General features: G+C 47.7%; 3 protein-coding genes across 3 annotated transcripts; 2 read left to right on the top strand and 1 right to left on the bottom strand.

Moving 5' to 3' along the window:
- The first annotated feature begins 2,387 nt into the window (after positions 1–2,387).
- GSC2 (goosecoid homeobox 2) lies at positions 2,388–4,376 on the top strand. Its single transcript, XM_075719238.1, has 3 exons — positions 2,388–2,697; positions 3,480–3,727; positions 4,272–4,376. Exons 1-3 carry the CDS (start codon positions 2,388–2,390, stop codon positions 4,374–4,376), a joined length of 663 nt encoding a protein of 220 aa, XP_075575353.1.
- A 1,260-nt stretch (positions 4,377–5,636) lies between these two features.
- ESS2 (ess-2 spliceosome associated protein) lies at positions 5,637–15,074 on the top strand. Its single transcript, XM_075718735.1, has 10 exons — positions 5,637–5,798; positions 6,185–6,353; positions 7,296–7,391; positions 7,992–8,149; positions 10,072–10,189; positions 10,946–11,079; positions 11,225–11,327; positions 12,687–12,796; positions 13,722–13,837; positions 14,392–15,074. The coding sequence occupies exons 1-10, from the start codon at positions 5,652–5,654 to the stop codon at positions 14,675–14,677; spliced, it is 1,437 nt and encodes a 478-aa protein (XP_075574850.1). The 5' UTR covers positions 5,637–5,651; the 3' UTR covers positions 14,678–15,074.
- A 608-nt stretch (positions 15,075–15,682) lies between these two features.
- TSSK2 (testis specific serine kinase 2) lies at positions 15,683–16,648 on the bottom strand. The gene has a single exon (XM_009486971.1). The coding sequence runs from the start codon at positions 16,646–16,648 to the stop codon at positions 15,683–15,685; it is 966 nt and encodes a 321-aa protein (XP_009485246.1).
- Between the last annotated feature and the right edge of the window lie 1,655 nt (positions 16,649–18,303).

The raw sequence follows: 18,303 nt of genomic DNA, 5'->3' as shown, positions 1-18,303 counted from the left end.
CTTTGTAAGATCTGGGTCCTAAATCCCATAATTCTTTGATAAAAGAAGTATTACCAGTCCATTTTCTGAAGTGAAAGGTACGGGAGGAATGAAAGAAAGCAATCAGCAGAGATCCTAATAGGCTAAGTGCATGTGCGGTGGGAAGGCAGGGACGGGCAGGGGAGGCCAGGGAAAGGCATCCTTTGTTACGGATGGGGAAGGAGAATTAATCCGCTTCGGGCCTATGATTATTACAGCTGAGAGCAGAAAGGGTCCAATCCTGCGCCTGCCCATGGCACGTCCCAGCTCACACGCCCTGCCGTCGCTCTGGACCAGCATGGCATGGGGAACAGAACCCGGCCCCACATCCATCTCCTATGTCAGCGTTTGGGTATATATATAAAAGCTGGGAGCAGTTTGTGATCACCCCTGGCATTCGTGCATTCCCAGTTCCTCTCCGGAGTGCTGACGCCTTGGCAGGGCAGCAGGGAACCCAAACCAGGCAGCTACAAAGGTGTCTTCCTCTCAAACCTATAGCAAATATGTAAAGATTCATAGAACGTGGTTATAATTTATGTTACACCACTGGCATAGCTGAAGGAGAGGCAAATAAAGGGATGGAAGAAAAAATAGTGGTTTGGCTTTAAGTGAGATTTTACAGAGATTGGAGGGTCACAGGTAGGGTGGCTATGGGGCATCTCTTCCCAGCACTGGGAGACCAGCATAGTGAGGAAGGGCAGGCAGAAAGCAGGGCCAAAGAGAAAATAAAGGGGACTGAGAGGGGGCTCTCCTGGAGACTGGCTCTCATTTCTGTGCAGTGCTGGAGGGGTTGCTGGGCTGTTCGGCGTGAAGTCACGAGGTGCCACGAGGACCTTTGATGTGCAGTGGTTTCACAGCACTCACCTGTGTGCCTGCTCGGTGTACCATGAGTGGGGCTGGTATCTTCTCTCCCCTGCGAAGAAACACCAAGCGGGAGGGTTCCTCATGTGAGCTCCCAAAGCCGCGCTACCCATGTTGGCTTAAACCACGCTGAGGGCAAGAGAACTTGGGTCTAAACTTTCCTAAGCAACCTGAGCTCAACCCCAGGTTCTCTATTTTAACGCCAGCTACTCATTTCAGTTATAAACCCAAGATGGAAGATGTCCTCTCTCCTCCCATGGATCACATCTGCCAGGCCTTGCTGTTTGCCCTCGGGAGGGTCAATGCCAGGCGTCCCCATCCATCCTGAGTCACCGCTCTTGGCTGTGGCCTCGCCCCTGTTTCTCTTGCTGAACAGAAGAAGTTGGGAATTGGACTGACAAAGCTTTGGGGAAGCCTGGCTGCCCCAGGCAGCCATCCTGGCTGCTCTGGGCTCACTGAACTGCCCATTAGTGGCACTGAGACCACGGTCCTGCCCGAGCTGCTGCAGGACCTCGCTGCCTGCCTGCCCACACACGGAGGCAGCAGGCAGCACTCCTCCCCTTCCCAACGCCAAGCAGGGGTACAGCTCAGCTGTACAGGAGGTGGCTACGTGCCACTAAGCTATACCACAGAGCTGCCATGAGCTGCCGGTAATCTAATTTATTAAGGGCTTTGAATCCTTGCAAAGAGTGTGTTGGATACACGCAAAGCATCTGCATTATCATTGTGATTAGGGCAGTGGAGGTGGGGGAAAGGGGAAGGAGGGAAAATACAATTTTTGTGCTTTCAGCAGAAAATAAATCAACTTTCACAGAGTTCTGGCACAGCCAAAGGCTGTGCTATCATTAAAAATGATTTTTTATTAAGCTGAACTCTCTCCTCTCTCATATTGTATGATATGACAGCTCTCTTTTGATGGGAAAGCTTTCATTTGGCCAGAGAAAGGGATAATTTGCTTCTTTTAAGGAGTTAATCCTCTGGTCCATTTCCGGGCTGGGAACAGCTATCCTCCCCCTTCCTTGGATCGGAGGCAGCAGCACAATGGAGATCATAACCACCTCAAATCTACACCCGAGATGGAGAAATCAGATTTCCTTCTCCAGTCATTTTTGTGGGATTAGCTAAATCTTAGATCCACACTAACCCTTCACAAAGCTGCCAAGATTAGTTAGAATTTATTTTATTCACAGGGGGGTTTACGGTTTTCTTTCCAAAGGGATTATATCTCTCTCTATATATATATATTTAGGGTGGCTTCAGTCATAAAGCAGCTAGGTTAGAGGGAGAAAAAGTGCGTGTGTGTATAAAATAAAAACTCGGCTGCAAGAATGATAGTCACTTGAAACGCCAAGACAAAGCAACGATTCTGGATGGCTTCTCTGGTCCATTTTATAAGCAACGTAAGCTGCCTTTTTCCTTGCGAGACCCCACTCCGGAGTTAGCGCACGGAAAGCAAACCCCACTCAGTGTGAGCTGCCCGTTCCCGCGGCCACTGCTCCCAGCAGAGGATGTCTTCGGAGCCGGTGTCGGATGCCGATGCCGGCAGGAGAGGCCTCAAGAAGCCATGTTCGTTCAGCATTGAGGACATCCTCTCCAGCCCAGCAGAGAAGAGCCCCCAGGTCCTGATCCCACTGTGCCTGCAGGGCATCTTGGACTGCGCACCCAAGGGGCTGTGTGAGCTGGAGGCCATCCCAGCCAGCTCCCTCCAGGAGGAAGAGGAGGTGGAGGAGGAGGAAGAGCTGGAAGGGGCAGGCTGCAACTGCTGCTGCTGTTCTCACACAAGCACTCGTTCCCGGCAGGACTTGCCGAGTTGGCTGGGTGAGTGTTGGGATTTGTTTCATGTGTGCGGCTTGTGGAGGGGAAAGCCTGGACGTTGAGTGCCAATATAGCGCCTGGCCTGCTGCCACGGTGGTCTTCTCAGACCCCAGCTCCGGCGAGGGGCAGCAGGATCCATTCGCAGCATAACTCCTAAGAGCAGGCACTTTTACCTGCCATGCTACCAGATTTTTAAAAGCAGCAGGGGCTATATATTACTGGTTTATTGTAAAACACTTGAAAGGGTGACGCTTCTGGGGGTGGAAGTTCTCTGTGGAGTGTGGGGACCCATGGTCGTGCTGTCCATGCGCAGAGCTATGCCTGTGCTTCCTGACAACACTGGCCCTGGGGAACCTCACTTGTTCTTTAAGGAAAAGAATTTTTGGCTACATCTAGCAAAAAAAAAAAAAAAAGCAGCAAACCCTTAAAAATGCAGTTCAAGAGTGTCCTGAAAGTTCAGAAATCCCCCATGTCAGGACTGAAACACAGCTCCTAGCCGGGCTGTGAGTTTCCATCCATTTTCTGGAGCTGGCCATAGTGCAATTGGTAAGTAACCAACGAAAACCCAACCAGTGCTCCCCACCTGCACACTTCTCCCAAAGTGATGCCCTAAGCCCTTCTATCACTTGCATGGTGATCATGCAGCTTGTCACCCACGCCAGCCAGCCAGCAGCCTCCTTCCAAGCCACATGCATGGATGCAACTTGTGTCTGCACTGCCTTGAGCAAGGTGGGAGTTTCAGCCCCTCACCCCTAATGCTGCTGCTGTAACCTCTCCGCCTGCAGATGCCCGGTTCCCCTGGCCCATGCAGCTCTTCCATTCGGCGGTCAGGGTCTGCAAGAGTCCCCAGGGGAGCCCGAGCAAGCTGCAGACTTTCCACCAGATCCAGCGCCGGACACGCCGGCATCGCACCATATTCACCGAGGATCAGCTGCAGGCCCTGGAGACGCTTTTCCATCAGAACCAGTACCCGGATGTCATCACCCGCGAGCACCTGGCAAACCGCATTCACTTGAAGGAGGAGAGGGTAGAGGTGAGATCCTGCCACTTGGTGAGGTGCTGTTTGCTGCAGCCCCCTGAGAACACAGACTGGGGCATCCGAGACTTTTCTGGGAGCTGCAGACCCAGGGCCTCATTTTAAAAACCTTTCTTGGGTATTCAACAAAACACAGTTCAGGTGTAGCAAGCAACGGAAGAATATAAAACAATTCTGATGGGCTGATTTGTTCTAGAATCTGGTCCCATAAACTCACTCACTCTCTCTCCTAGATCCACCTATACAAACACAGACATGCCCAGTTCTGCTCATCCCCTGCACCCGAGTGTATATTCCTTAGTTATGTGATCTGTGTGACTTCTCAATTTGCCATGGGGGGGTCCCAGCTCCCTTGTGCCCCTTACATGTATCTGAGCAGGATTGCAGGGGAGGGACTGATTACATTTTGTATCAAACCTTTATATCGGGAAATGTATTGAGTATCCTAAAGCTTACGCTGTACAGCCCAGGAGTGTAACTGCCTGCTCCCCTGCAAGGAACACATGAAATGCAAAAGTTGTTCTTGTTTTGCACTTTCTAGGTTTGGTTTAAAAATCGGCGGGCCAAGTGGCGGCATCAGAAGAGGACATCTGCTTCAGCGCTGATCCTTCAAGGCACCAAGAAGCCCTCTGAGGAGAGCTGTTAGTGGTCGCAGGCTGCATCTCAGCAGATGAATGCCAAGAGCATTCGTTTCCTGCAGCTGACAGGTTCCATAGGGGGTAGCCCAAGGGGGACTAATGAAGCAAAAGGGAATCTCTGTGATTCCTGGAGGAGGAGGAGAGGTAAAAGCAGACATGGTACTTTCACATCCCAGTTTCTCTTCCAAACCTAGCTCACATGGCAAATAACTCACCAGGCATGACCCTCAGATGCTTAAGCAGAAACCACTGCCAAAAGCCCATGCAGGCGACAGAGCTGTACCCGTGTTAAATGTGTGTGCTTCAGAAGGGGAGGCTCCCCTTCTTGTCTTTGCTCTGTGCAGGTAGTATTTGTGCTTGTTTTACTACTGTAGATTTGCAAAATATCCTGCAAATGAGTATTTCCTATTTTCAGCACCTCGATGGCTTCTAGAGTTGCTTTTGGGGTTGAGCTTACTGAACAGGTGATTTGTCCCTTAACCAAGAAACACGGATTTCTCCCTGCAGCCCGTGGGAGAGGCGATCCACCTGTTGCGCTGAGAGGGGTTGGCACAGCGAGCGCTCAGCTCACCTCCGCGGCCAGCCCGAGCCGGTTCCCTGTCAGTGTCCCCGGCAGGGCTGAAGAGCAACCACGTCCTGTAAAGCAGTGAGATAAATAAATCTGTCCCCGTCAGCTCCGTGCGTGCTGTGGAGAGCCGGCGCTGGGGGCCCTGGCCATGCCGGCCAGTGGTGCCTGCTCCCCGCAGGGCCTTCGCCTGCCCCACGGCCCCGGGCAGGCCGCCCACAGCCCTCGAGCACCCAGGCGGCGGTCCCCGCTCCCCGGGGAGCCCGGGGGGTTTCCGAGAAGCCGTGAGGGCGGCCGGGGGTGGTGCTGGGGGGCAGAAACGCAACGCGCGGCCTGGGGCTGCCAAAGGCCTCGCCCCGGCCCCGGCCTGCACCGGCAGGGCCAGGCTGCGCGCCCCGCGGCTGCCCCCAGGCCGGGGCCCGGTCCCCCGGCCGCAGTCCCCCGCGGCCCGGCACAGCCCAGGCCGTGAGGCCGCCGCCACCCCCCCGGACCGAGGTCGCGCCACCGTCACGGAGCGGGACCGGGCGGGTCCTCCCAGCCGGCAGGGGGCGCGCTGGCCGCCGTGCGCACGGCTCCGTGCGTCTCTCCCGGGCGGGGCGGCGGGCGCGGGACGTTCCGGCTCTCCGCGGCGCGGCGGCGTGACGTCAGGGCGTGTCGCGTTCGCGACGGCGGCTGAGGAGGGTCAGGGCGCTCGCCGACCGCCCGGGCTCTCGGCGCTATGGAGGGGGCGGCGGTTCCAGCGGCCTCCTCCGGCGATTTGGTGCCCGCTGCCGCCGCGGGCACCGCCGTGGCGACGGCGAAGGAGGCGACCCCGCCGGCCCCGAGGCGCCCGAAGAAGGTCCTGGATGAGGAGGCCTACATCGAGGTAGGCCGGCGGGCCTGGGCCCGGGCCCGGGCCCGGCCCGGGGGGCCCCGCTCTCCTGGCACCTGGGCCGAGCGGCTTCCGGCGCGGCGGGGCCCGGCTCGGGTCTGCCCGGCTCGGGTCTGCCCGGCTCGGCTCCGCCCACGGCCGCTGCTGCCCGCTGTAATCCCGGCTGCGGTGCGGGCCCGGGGACGAGGCAGCTCTGGGGCCGCCCCTTGGGCTCCTGCACCTCTGCGGCGACAGCTGTCAGCGCGCTGCCACCGGCCCAGCCTCGGCTTGAAGCGCCCGTGGGCTGCCGTCCTTCCCCAGCACTGCGTGCGGCGGGCCCCGAGCCGAGCCGCACTCCGAGGTGTCCCAGCGCGGCCTTGCAGTTGTCTCTCTGTTCGTAGAGTTTAGAGAAAATCATTCAGCGAGACTTCTTTCCTGATGTGGAGAAGTTGCGAGCGCAGAAGGAGTATCTGGAGGCTGAAGAAAACGGTGACTTGGAGAAAATGAGACAAATTGCTATCAAGTTTGGTTCCTCCTTGGGTAAATCATCGAGGGACACACCTGCACCCTGTAAGAACTGGCTCACTGGGGCATAAGGGTTTTATATCTAATATTACTACTCTAGTTTATCTAACTTTGTGCAGGCAGCGTTTATCTTAAAGAATCAAGATTGACTTTGCATGGGAATTAGTATACTGAATTGGGCAGTAACCAGCATCTGATACCTGATGGTGAATTTTTCTTTGATGGTGTCTAATAACTTCTTCTTGAGGGAATGATTTTGGAAAAACACCTACTGAATAACCATTCCTCATAGGCATCTTTTGCTGAGTTCCTGCTCCCTAGGGAATGTTACATGCTCTAACATGCAATATTATGCTATTAGAAACTCTAAGCTGTGTTTTGAATCCTTATTATAGTTTATGGGGTTCTTGTTGCATCTACAGATGTGTAAGACTTTCCTATGTTGGGGACAGAAGGTATTGGAAGCTTGTGATTATCAGAGGTTGGCCTAGCAGATATACAATGCCCTGTTGTATGTTTGCTTTCACTTCAAGTTCAGGTGTTTCTTATACTAAAGCCCAGTCCCTGGCTGAGCTCTCATGGTGGGGTTTAGGTAACTGGCTTTCTTGTGGCAAAGGGCATGTGTCACCAAATGATTTTCCTTCCTGGGTGCTGGCCCTGGCCTAGGTTAGGATTGTTACGCTGCTGCTTGCTTCTGTTAGTTAAAGCTGTAGATAAGGTGGCAAATATACTGGGCTGTGGCTTTCCTATGAATTTTTTCCAGCAGGGGAAAAATAATGTCTTAGATGAGAGCATAATCCTGTTCGGTGGTTGGGACAGAATAGAGTATTTTGGAGTCTTTTTACAACTTCTTAATTAAATTCTTCTTTTGATGTGTCTTCTGTGACTTGTTTGGCACATGACCCTTACTGTGGTGGAAGATGTCACAGCAAAGTGTCCTGTTCCGTGCTCCGGTAACCATGTGAGCCCTTTTTTTTTCTGTCACAGATGTTACTCCAGCCACATTTGAAACGCCAGAAGTGCATCCGGGTGGTCTTCCAGTGGGGAATAAATCCAAAGCTGGCACCAAAGCTGCAGAGGAGGGTAGGAGAATGATGTTTCTCCAGCTGAATTCTTCAGTGTCAGGAAAATACTTTTGTGAGCTCTGTCTCCTGTAAGGGTTTTGGGTATTTAGCAGATGTTTAAGCAGTTTCCTTTAACCTTCTAATAGATGAAAATGATCACTCTGAAGTTGAACTTGATGTAATGTTTTACATCATGTGTGTGAATTCCTAATTATTGGTTTCTTTATGGCTGTGTAAATTCTTAACTCAGCTGATCTCTATGAAGGCAGTAAATTTTTCCTGTGTCACCTGAAATTAATTCTGTAAGTAAGCAAAGATCATAGGGGCAGAGCTATTCATGCAGTATATTAAAAATGTCTGCTAGCAGCTGGCCACTTGTGCACCTTCCCTTTAACACAAATAGCTATATATGCCATAAAAGGTTTTGTGTGAAAGTTGATTATATGTCTACCAAAAAATAATTCTGCATGTATATTTTTTTTTTTCCCACCAAGCTTCATGTTAATTATTAGTGGGTTTGTAGAAGGCTCACTGTCAGAAGGGATTAAGAGTTATGTATAGTGCTCTCATAGAAAGAGAGGTATTAACCTTTCTCAGGCTTCTTCCCTCCTCTTGTTAGGAGAAGCAGAAAAAGATGCACTTCCCAGTCTGGACAGCTTCTTAGCAAAACACACAAGTGAAGATAATGCTTCGTTTGAGCAGATCATGGAAGTGGCCAAAGAGAAGGAGAAAGTCAAGCATGCTTGGCTGTACAGTGCAGAAGAGGAGTATGCCCAGGTAGGGAAATGGCTCAGCTGTATCTCTGCTCTTCCAAAGTGACACAACAGGAAAATACCATTTTACTGTATTTCTTTCTTGTTTGATTAAATAGAATATTATCTTACTTTCTGGTTTTGAATCCTGCTATAAATATGAGAATTCATTGGCTCTGAGCATGGGGCTATTGGAGTAGACTGTTGAATTACTCATATTGAATAAGAACAGAAAGGTCTTGATTTTGAATAGTAGGTGCATGGAGTGATCACATCTAAATCTGAGCTAAGCCTGAGTTTCCTGGGTCCTGTGACAACTCATTGCTTCTTTTTGCAGTCCTGTGTTTTCCACATCTGTAACGCAAGAACAGTGTTGATGTAGTTGCTGAGGATCTGTCTCTTCCTGAAGCTTTGAGACTGTGAAACATTGCCCTAAGTGCAAGTATTGCTGTTCTTGGCAGTCTCTTCCATAAGCAGCAATATCAAGGAGAGCAGCTGAGAACAGTTCCTGTTGTTTGTCCGTCAGCCCTTTATTATTCACAGTTAGATTGTCTTTCTTATTTCAGTTTTCTGTTTCTATTATCAGTAATAATCCATTCAGCTGCCAAAGTAAAATACTGTACACAGTATGGCTGGCTGTGCTGCCTCCCTCAGCTAGCTTCGTGGGAGGTTCAGGAGCTGTTCTGGGGCTGCCATGTCAATCTTTCTCCATCAGCAGTGAGCAGCTGCCACTGTTGCCAGATGTGTCAGTGATGGATGTGAGCTGCAGTATCTTTTAATGAAGTTTGACACGGATACATAAGTGTGTACTGCTGTTCTTGTGAGTGTTACGTTTTTATCCCAGCTAATGTAAACCCTCGGAGTCTGTTACAATAAAAATGCTGTCTGTGGCTCCTTATGCATCTTCTTTGCTCGAATGCTTTCATCCAGAATTAAAAGGCAGGCAGCAGGAGAACATTCCCAAAGCACAGGGCTTGTTTCAGGTCAAGGTGAAGTTGCCAAAGCCGGACTTGTGCTGATGTTGTGTGTCTTCCTGTCAGCCAGCACTCTGTTCAGACCTTGCATTTCCTTGCACAGCATGCCTGTTTGTGTAGCAGACAACTTTGCTATGCCTCATTTAACATATTCAGTGACAGTACTGCTATTGAAATATATATGGACGATGCCTATTAAAGACAACATCAGTTGATGTCTTTAATATATAGCTTCTGGCAGTAATTGTCTAGTTTAATTAGTGTGAGAATTTTAAAATGGAGTTAACTCATTGGTGGCTGACTGCATTCTATTAGTTTCTTTTTGGTATCAGTGATACTAGTACGCTGGTAACAGCACACAATTGTGTGAATGTCAAATGCTTCCATACCTGTACTGCCTATGGAAATACTTGAAAACTCCCCAAGTATTGAAGAAGTGTCTGTTCTGTTGTTACTCCTTGCCTCAGCTGATATAGTTCGCGCAAGACTAGGATGGTACAAATATTCTCCCAAGGTTACATGCCAAAGCCTTGTAGACTGCCTTTATAAGTGTTATATGTTGTTCTTCCCTTATTGAGCAATGAATGTTTCATTTGAATTTTGATTAGTAGATAGAGAAAAAACAGGAAGAGTTTGAGCCATCACAAGTGCTGTCACAAGATATAACAAAGTCATAAACACAATCTTTCTGAGAATTTAATTCTTTAGTTCTCACTTGGTTGTATCCCAGAACTTCATGTGCAGTTGTTGTTTGCAGGCTCACCTGGGAACAGGATGATTTCTGAAATGCCACTTCCTGGAGAGAGAGTGCTTGTACCGTGCCAGATGCAAAGTGTGTTAGGGCATGTAGCTGAGCTCATGATTGAGCTCGCCAAGTTGTGTATGCCTGATTAAAAAGATTGCAGGAGTCTGTTTCAGACCTGATTTTTTTTGTTGTTGTTTTTCTTAAATTTTTTTTCCATTGCCCTTTCAGCGACGAAATGAAAACCTGGCACTTCCTTCAGCAGAGCAGCAAGCTCTGGAGAATGTGAAAGCTGGACTGGAGACCTGGGAGTACACGGCTCGAAACACCCTCATGTATTATCCGACAGGTGAGGCACATAGGTTTCTCAGGAGAGGCATTGGTTGTAGGTGGGTTGACTCCAAACAGTGCTTACAGCACTTCTGTAGATGACTGAGCAGCTCTTACTGCTAATACTGCTAATACTTTTTCTTCTGTGAAGCTCAGATATGTAAAGTTGTTTAAAAAAGTCTTTTTTTTTTTTTTTTTCTCCTTTTCTTTCTTTGGACCTTGCTCTTTTGCATGTGATTGCAAAGTTGATCGTGTTCTGTTTGTCATTGAGAAGCTCATTATCTGTATTATAGAACCACTTGTTTTCAGGAGCCAAAGCTCTTTCCAGTTTGGTATATCTTATTTATGAGCACTTTCTTGTCATCTTTATTCATTCATTGCTTCTGCTCAAAGAGTGCTCCTTGGGCTTGTTGGACCCTTGGTTGCTATAGAAAACTACATCATTTTGTAAATGTAGTTTTCTTTTTGGCTATAAATGTACAATTGATAATTTCTGCAAACGAGTGAAGTGGAGGAAAGAAAGTCTTGTTGACTGTTTTCTTAAAAAAAAAAAAAAGGAAATCTGATCTTAATTTATAGATTTCAGGTGTTACAAAGCATGTACCTAGTGCAAATTTTGTTTTAAATTGATAGAGATACACACTGCAATTACTGATGGATTCTGTGTTGTGTAGGAATGTGTGACAAGTGTCATGCTGGTTCGGAGCTTTAGAGCACACTGCTTAGTGTTACCTGAGCCCTTTCTTAAAAGATGTTTTGCTTTTTGCTTTTCAAGGTGTACCTGATGAGGAGGAAGTATTTAAGAAGCCCAGGGAAGTTGTCCATCGAAACACCCGTTTTGTGAAGGACCCTTTTAGCCAAGCTGTGAGCAAATCACAGCTCCAACAAGCTGCAGCCCTCAATGCTCAGGTTGGCTAATTTCACTTCTTCTGACTAAAACCTTGTTAAACTCTGCCCTCTGGTGTTGTTCAACAACCAGGAGAACTATGCCTGTACTAGATACAGCTGACTCATGCCTTTCTCCACACAAATGGCATTGTCTGTTTTATTTCAGTACAAACAGGGCAAAGTGGGACCAGATGGGAAAGAACTGATACCCCAAGAGTCTCCAAAAGTGAATGGATATGGATTTGTGGCTACCCCCTCTCCTGCCCCTGGTAAGAGGGTTTTCTTATTTTTTTCTGATGTAAGAGGACTGCTACTGCACTTACTTTGATGTTCTGTTTGTTCAACACTGGGGTATCGTTGTTGGTTTAGACAAGGAGGTAAGCCTTGTATCTGTGTATGTCTCATGAGCTGGTGACTTTCTTGTATACCGTGCATGCCAGCTTGATTCAGCGCTTAAATCCTAGTCCAATACACTGGCAAGAGAAGTCATGCTGTACCCAAGAGGCTCTGGGCAAGCTGCTGTGCCATTACTTAGGAGTCATCTAGAGGGCAGTGAGCCTTCCTGGGCAACTGCAGTGATGTGGCTGCTTGGTTTATCCCTGGGTGATGCTTCTCTAGAGCTTAAAGACAAGAACTCAAACATTTCACAAGCATTAACCTTCTAATGAGTTCAGGTGCTCATTTTTCAAAACAAGGAGCATTCGTGTCAGTGTGTCCAGTAGTTTGCTGAGTGATGGTTCAGCCTGGCTCATAGGGATGTGGCATATCTCACTTCCTTCACAGTCTAACCTACTGTTTTCCTCCAGGTCTACTGCTTTCTAGGTTCTTCCTTTGTCTGAATACACTTGTGTATTATAGATTCCTTTTGTTCAGATGTATTAGCTGCAGGATACTTTCAGTTAGAGCAAACTGATTATTTTTCTTCCAGTTGAAATGTGGTATCTAAATTTTTAGCTTTTCTTCACCAGCTATTATGTTTCCCTGTCTCTGGTTATTATGCTAAAAAGTGAACATACTGAGGCTTTTCCTCCAGAAAGCCTGTAGGTGGCATTTGGAGCGCACCTCCTTTCTCCATTGTAAATGCCTTTTCTGAACCCCGGACAGCAGGATTTTCTAGCCAGTGACTTAATCGGGCTCTTAGAATCTATTCTGTAGTTGTAGCTGTTAGACAAGGTGCAGTCACTGGTACAGGCTAGCCTCAAGATGAATTGAGGGTACGTTTAGCTATTACCTGTACCTTAAGTCCTCTGCCTGTTTCCCTGCTTTTAAGTAGTTCCTTGTGTTGAAGGAGTTCTCATACAATAGCAGAGGGCCAGACTAGTACCGTAGAGGAAAAAATGAAAGTGTTGCTAAGCCAAAGCTTACCAAATGGAAAAATAAACACATGGAAAAGACAGTAACCTAGAGGGTAACATGGCCACAGGCAATCCTGTGAGTTAAAGGTCATGCTCTTTTAATGGGAACTGCATGTTACTATTCCACATTGGCTGTGATTTCCTCTGTAGTGGAGGGGCTCCTTTGTGTGTAGATGAATTTGCTGCATTTCGTAATTTGTGCCTCTGGATTTTTTGTGGTGAACGAACAACAAAATGTCTTGTGTGAGCATGACTTTTTAAATTTGTTTTTAGGTGTGAATGAGTCTCCTTTTATGACATGGGGTGAAATCGAAAGTACCCCTTTGCGTCTAGAAGGGTCAGAAACGCCGTATGTGGACAGAACACCTGGACCAGCCTTCAAGGTATTTCATGTCAGGAGTCAACATGTCATTCTTTTTTGGGGGAAGGACTAAGAAGGGAAAGGCAAGTGAGTAACTAATAGGTTAACATTGTTGTGGGAGTGTGACACATCTCTGGGCTGTGTTCCTAGTCCTTGAGACTAATAATCCAGGTTCTGCTTGGAGGGTGGAGGTGGACATGGCTCCACATGAAAGCTACTTGGTGGAGATACCTGAGGTGGAACACACACTGTTGGCAGGAGAGTGAGACTCAACATTTGATGATAAGCCCAGACAGAGGGGATTTCAGAGGAAGCTGAGGAGATACCTGATTTCTCTGATTTTAATGTATGAATGGGTAGAAATTGTAGGATTTCCCTCTGTCTTGATCTTCTGGCTGTCACAGCCTGAGGCAGGTGTATCACTTGAGAGTAGAAAAGGTGCTCTGGCTTTGCTAATGGCACCTGACCCTGCATGCCACCTGTCTCCTGCTGGTGTCATTGAATATGAGCTGTCTGAGACTCTTAGTTTAAGGAAGGTGTAATTTGCTCTATGTGCTTCTGTTTTGTCAGACTCCGAAGCCCTTGACTGGTTCTCCTGCTCTTTAGCAATGTTTGTGTTTGCCTGAGAGTTGGCTGGCTACAGGCCAGGCTAGGCAAGACACAGGTGACATTGTTTGTCTAGGAGAGACAGTAGGAGGAAATGCCAAAGGTAATGGCTGCTTCCTTGACTGAACTGGTTTTACCATATTTGTTACTTGCTAAAGCAGGTTGAAAGTCTCTCCGTGTCCTCTCTGGCTTTCATATAGCAGCAGAGAGGTGTGGGCTCACCCCACTTCTCCCCAGTTTAGATCCCTGCAGGCTGGAATCCAGCTGTGAAGGTGCTTTGACTCATTTATGCAGTACTCATATGGGTGCCTTGGCGAGTGAACTGTGTGATACATTTACAGATCCTGGAGCCTGGGCGCCGTGAGAGGTTAGGACTCAAGATGGCCAATGAAGTGGCAGCTAAAAACCGCGCAAAGAAGCAGGAAGCACTTCGAAAAGTGACAGAAAACTTGGCCAGGTGAGCCTTCTGTTCTGACAGCAGAACTGGGGATGGGTATTTTCTGATGAGATTTAAAACAACATATGTAGAAAGGGAGGAATGATAAGAGTACTGGAAACAGGAAGATGTACAGTCAAACTAAAATTTTTTTATAAACTAAAAAACTTAATTTGTGAGGGAAGGTGACTGTCCCTGATACTCCCTTTTGTCAGCATTGTTGTTCTGCCCTACAGCCACCCAGCAACGCATCCTGGGTCAGTGTCTTGCCTCATTGCAAAGAGGAGACATGATAACGCTTGCTTGGCTGGGTCATGGGAAGGACAGAACAGGCTCAAAGGAAAAGACAGGCAGTGCCACTCAGGTTTAGGAGGGTTCTAAGAGGTTTCTCTGTCACTTGTCTCCCTAGAGAGACAGGCTGCATTTACCTGCAGGCAGAATGACTTCTGCAGCCAGTGGGTCTGGTCTGTGGAGGGAGTGGACACCAAGCTCGCCTGTGGAAGCATTGATGGCTCTTCCTGATAAATGGCAAATTTTTACTGTAAAATCTTTTAAAACTGTTTATTCTATTCCAGCCTTACTCCGAAAGGACTAAGCCCAGCAATGTCACCAGCTTTGCAAAGACTAGTAAACAGGACTGCAAGTAAATATACCGACAAAGCCTTGCGAGCCAGCTATACTCCTTCCCCAGCCCACACAGGAACTCCTGGTTACAAGACCCCAGCAAGTGGGCCTCATACACCCACAAACACCCCACAGTCTAGGACAGTATCTCAGACGCCAGTATCTCAGGATACTACATCGATTACAGACAATTTACTGCAGCTTCCTAAAAGAAGGAAGGCATCTGATTTCTTCTGAATATTCCAGTCACCAGCAAGGCGATAGTGAACTGGCTGTGCTCAGCTGTCTGCAGATTGGATGTTGTGAGCCATTAGTAGTAAGGGGTGTCTAGATACAGCTGCCAGAATGGAAGCCAGCGGTTACAAGATCCGGGACCAGTGCTACTCTAGACTATGTATCTAAAATAGCCTGCGATGTGCTTTTTGGAAGCAGAGTATCTCCTGCTGTGGTGTAACTTCCTTTTGAACTGCATGGGTGGGATGCACAGGGCTGCTGTAGCAAGAGGATGCTTCCTGCAATAGCAGAGAAGATTCTGGACTCTTGGAAAATGGCGATAATTTTTTAAAGATGTATTTCTTTTTAAGATGGCCATGCATTTAAATACATTTCTGTACAGATATGTTTATTTATAAAATGTGGTAAGCCTTCCTAAAAGGTTGAACTGACTTTCTTTCAGCTTGTCAGACTCCTTTGGTTTTGTACTTTGCAGAAGAGGGGATACAACCATGTATATATTGAGACATGACCCAGAATTTTAAAGGGCTTCTCTTTAATTTAAGTGGAGTTTAAACTGATGCTCTTGAATGTACAGCAGGCCTGTGGAGAGAGTTGGTACGTTATGAAAACAGCATGCATACAGTTTCAGACATCAGTTCACACTTCCTAATAACCTGGCCTCTTACTGAATCCAAAATGCTGTTGATGCACATGTGAATTCTGCAGCTGGTGTAGTCAGGAACTTGAGAAATGCGAGCGTAAGAGCTGTTAAGTGTCAGCAGCACTGAAAGAAGCTTTCCTATGTGTTTTGACCGTACCTTCTCATCCCCGCAAACCACATCAGAGACAGGTCTTTTGAGAATAATAGTGTTCGTTCGCCTCAGCAGATGTGCTGTGTCTTCTGTTGCCATACTTTGTAAAGCAAAAGATGAGGACTATTGCTGAAAGGGTCCAGAGAAGCTGAAGTTGAGAACCAGTAGTTCACAAGTTCGACCAAATTTGTGGTATTGTTAAAACCAGCCATCCTTAAGAGGATCCTGTTTCCTTTGCCTCTCCTCCTTCTGCAGAATGGGATTTGGCTTGCTGGTTGTGTGGCTTTCCTTCATGCAGGTTTTGGGAACACTCACCTTCTTCTGCAGCTGGCATAGGTGAAGGGATTGTGGATTTCGGAGTCTGCAACCACGAGTGTTTCAAAACCTCATCTATGCACAACCTCTGAGACACATTGGGCTGGAGCAAGTGGTAAATGAGGTCCTTGCACTCTACGGTCAGGCATTTTGAGTTGGGGAAGGGAATCCTGTGTTGTTTCTGAACACAGATCATTTTCCTGACATTGGAATCGTCAAATGGCATTAAAGCGTAGACCATTGTATACAGGATGACACCCAGGCTCCATATGTCAGAAATCCTGGGGTCACAAGGAATGCCCTGTAGCACTTCAGGGGCTGCGTATGCAGCAGACCCACAGAAGGTTTTGCTGAGAATAGTTCTTCCGTTTTCATCCCGAGACAAGGATTTGGAAAAGCCGAAGTCTGACAGCTTGATGTTGAGTTCTTCATCAAGAAGGATGTTCTCACATTTCAGGTCCCTGTGAGCGAAGTCCGAGTCGTGGCAATGCTTGATGGCAGAAGCCAACTGCTGAAACTTGATGCGAGCAATGTCCTCTTTCATAGCTCCTGTGATCTTGATGTAGTCCAGGAGGTCTCCCTTTTCCCCCAGCTCCATCACGATGTACACTTTCCCAGCTGATGTCTCAAAAATCTCATAGGTTTTGATGATTGAGGGGTGGCGCAAACGTCTCAAAGCCTCTATTTCCCTGGGGAGAAATCTTTCCAGGAAGTCCCGAGGAGTTTTCCTCTTGTCGATTATCTTGACAGCTACGTTACATTTCAGCCGGTCGCAGTAGGCAGATTTCACTTTGCCGTAAGAGCCTTCTCCTAGTGTGTTGCTCAGGCTATAGCCTTTCTTTCCAAGCACCACAGCATCATCCATGGTGGGAGAGCTGGGGGGGAGCTGCATGAGTTGGTGCTGGTGTGCATCATGCGTGGTGGCAGGTGGCGTGCCCGTGCACCATGGTGGCTGCCCTGGCACTGGCGTGGCAGGCAGGTGGGCACCCCAGCACTGGCTGCTGTGTGATGTCACAGGCAATGGAAGGACCTTTCAGTGCTTTTATAAAGCTACCGGATGATGTCATACAGGGCAAAACTTGAACATCAAGTTGCTGAGAGACATCGGTTGTGCTCTGCCTTCTTCATAAAATAACCTTTAGTTTTGCTGACAGGATGGAAGTAGCTTAAATGTTTTTCTTTGCTAAATTTACCTAAGTTTTTTTTTTATATTTATTCACATGTTAGTCAAGTGAAATTTTGTCTCTTGTCTTTTTGTATGTCTCAGATGATCTTTCAAGCCTCACATGGACTTGCTTCTGGCGTACAGTGGCCTTGTTCCTCGTCGGCCAGCTTTCTTCAAAAGGGGTGGGATGCTGCTTTTCTTGTCTTCACTGGGGCTGTGTTCAAGAACTGTTTGGGGTTTTTTTTTCTTCTTTTTCCTTAGGGGCTTGTTAGGGGAAGGAGGTAGCTTCTCTTAAGTTCATTTCCTTGTTGTTCATCCAGACCTCAGTTTTGTAGCTCTGATGATTGGCTGCTTTTCTGGGCTTTGCAGCTGGCTTTTTCTTAAGCCCTTACTCAGTGGGGGATTTATGTTTTGACTTCCAGCTTCTGGTGTTCTTGAGAAAGGCTCACACCAACACCTTCCTCAGAAGGGCTCTGAGGATTACTGTTTTGCATGTTGATTGCTTCACTGTAATCAGCCTCTGGGGCTTTTTGCTTTGTGTTGATTTCAGCTTTTTCAAATTTGTTTTTGCAGCTGCTATGCGCGTGACTCCAAAGACTTGATGATGACAGCACAGGGGCTAGGGGTGATCCTGCTTTGTCCACCAACGTGGATGACAATGTCATTCTGAAGAACAGAAGTGGTACTTCTGACAGCCACACTGGGGCTTTTGTTTGTTTTTTTTCCCCCCCCTTTCTTTGAAACTTTTGGATAATTTTTGTAATTAGCCAAAAAAATTAAGAGGTGTTTTAACCATACATAGCCTGCACTCAGAGCTGTGGTTGCTCCAGTATGAGCTGACCTTTGAGTGTGGGATGAGCACTTGTGCAGTGTGTTCCAGCCTGGAGAAGCACTGAGCACCTTTTAGGAGGAAGCAGGCGTAGCCAGATGTGTATACTTCTTGCAACCACACCCGAGTACAAGACAGCCTGTGTAACACTTGGCAGTCTTGACATATGCTATAATTGGGTGGTGTTTTACTGAGGGAGCATCCATGGAATGGATGGTCTTTGAGCAGTGCCTGCTGCCTTCTGTAAGGTCTGGGGTATTTGATGCTGTGTTTGTTGTGGTGGAGAGCTTCCTCTTGCATGGCTTCTGCTGCCACTTCCAAAACTCATGTCCCTGGCCATGAAAAACCCTTCCAAGGGACTTGATTTTTATAGTGTATCTTGTAAAAATCAGTTGATCAACATGGTATTGCTAGGAATTGTGACTGCAAGAAATTAGTAATACTTGCTTTTTTTTTAGTTCAGAAATAATTGAAGGCTAAATTTTTTTCTTTAAGCAAAAAAATTATTCTCAGGTACTCATGAACG

This window comes from Pelecanus crispus, chromosome 11 (assembly GCF_030463565.1).
Source record: "Pelecanus crispus isolate bPelCri1 chromosome 11, bPelCri1.pri, whole genome shotgun sequence".
NCBI classification, from domain to species: Eukaryota; Metazoa; Chordata; class Aves; order Pelecaniformes; family Pelecanidae; genus Pelecanus; species Pelecanus crispus.
The sequence above is the reverse complement of the archived record's forward strand: the minus strand, read 5'-3'. Positions and strand labels throughout refer to the sequence as shown.

Coding starts and splice junctions, on each gene's coding strand:
- GSC2 (XM_075719238.1), top strand. CDS start 2,388: ATGTCTTCGGAGCCGGTGTCGGATGCCGATGCCGGCAGGAGAGGCCTC. Junction 2,698..3,479: donor GGACTTGCCGAGTTGGCTGG/GTGAGTGTTGGG, acceptor CTCCGCCTGCAG/ATGCCCGGTTCCCCTGGCCC. Junction 3,728..4,271: donor TGAAGGAGGAGAGGGTAGAG/GTGAGATCCTGC, acceptor TGCACTTTCTAG/GTTTGGTTTAAAAATCGGCG.
- ESS2 (XM_075718735.1), top strand. CDS start 5,652: ATGGAGGGGGCGGCGGTTCCAGCGGCCTCCTCCGGCGATTTGGTGCCC. Junction 10,190..10,945: donor CCTCATGTATTATCCGACAG/GTGAGGCACATA, acceptor TTGCTTTTCAAG/GTGTACCTGATGAGGAGGAA. Junction 13,838..14,391: donor GTGACAGAAAACTTGGCCAG/GTGAGCCTTCTG, acceptor ATTCTATTCCAG/CCTTACTCCGAAAGGACTAA.
- TSSK2 (XM_009486971.1), bottom strand. CDS start 16,648: ATGGATGATGCTGTGGTGCTTGGAAAGAAAGGCTATAGCCTGAGCAAC.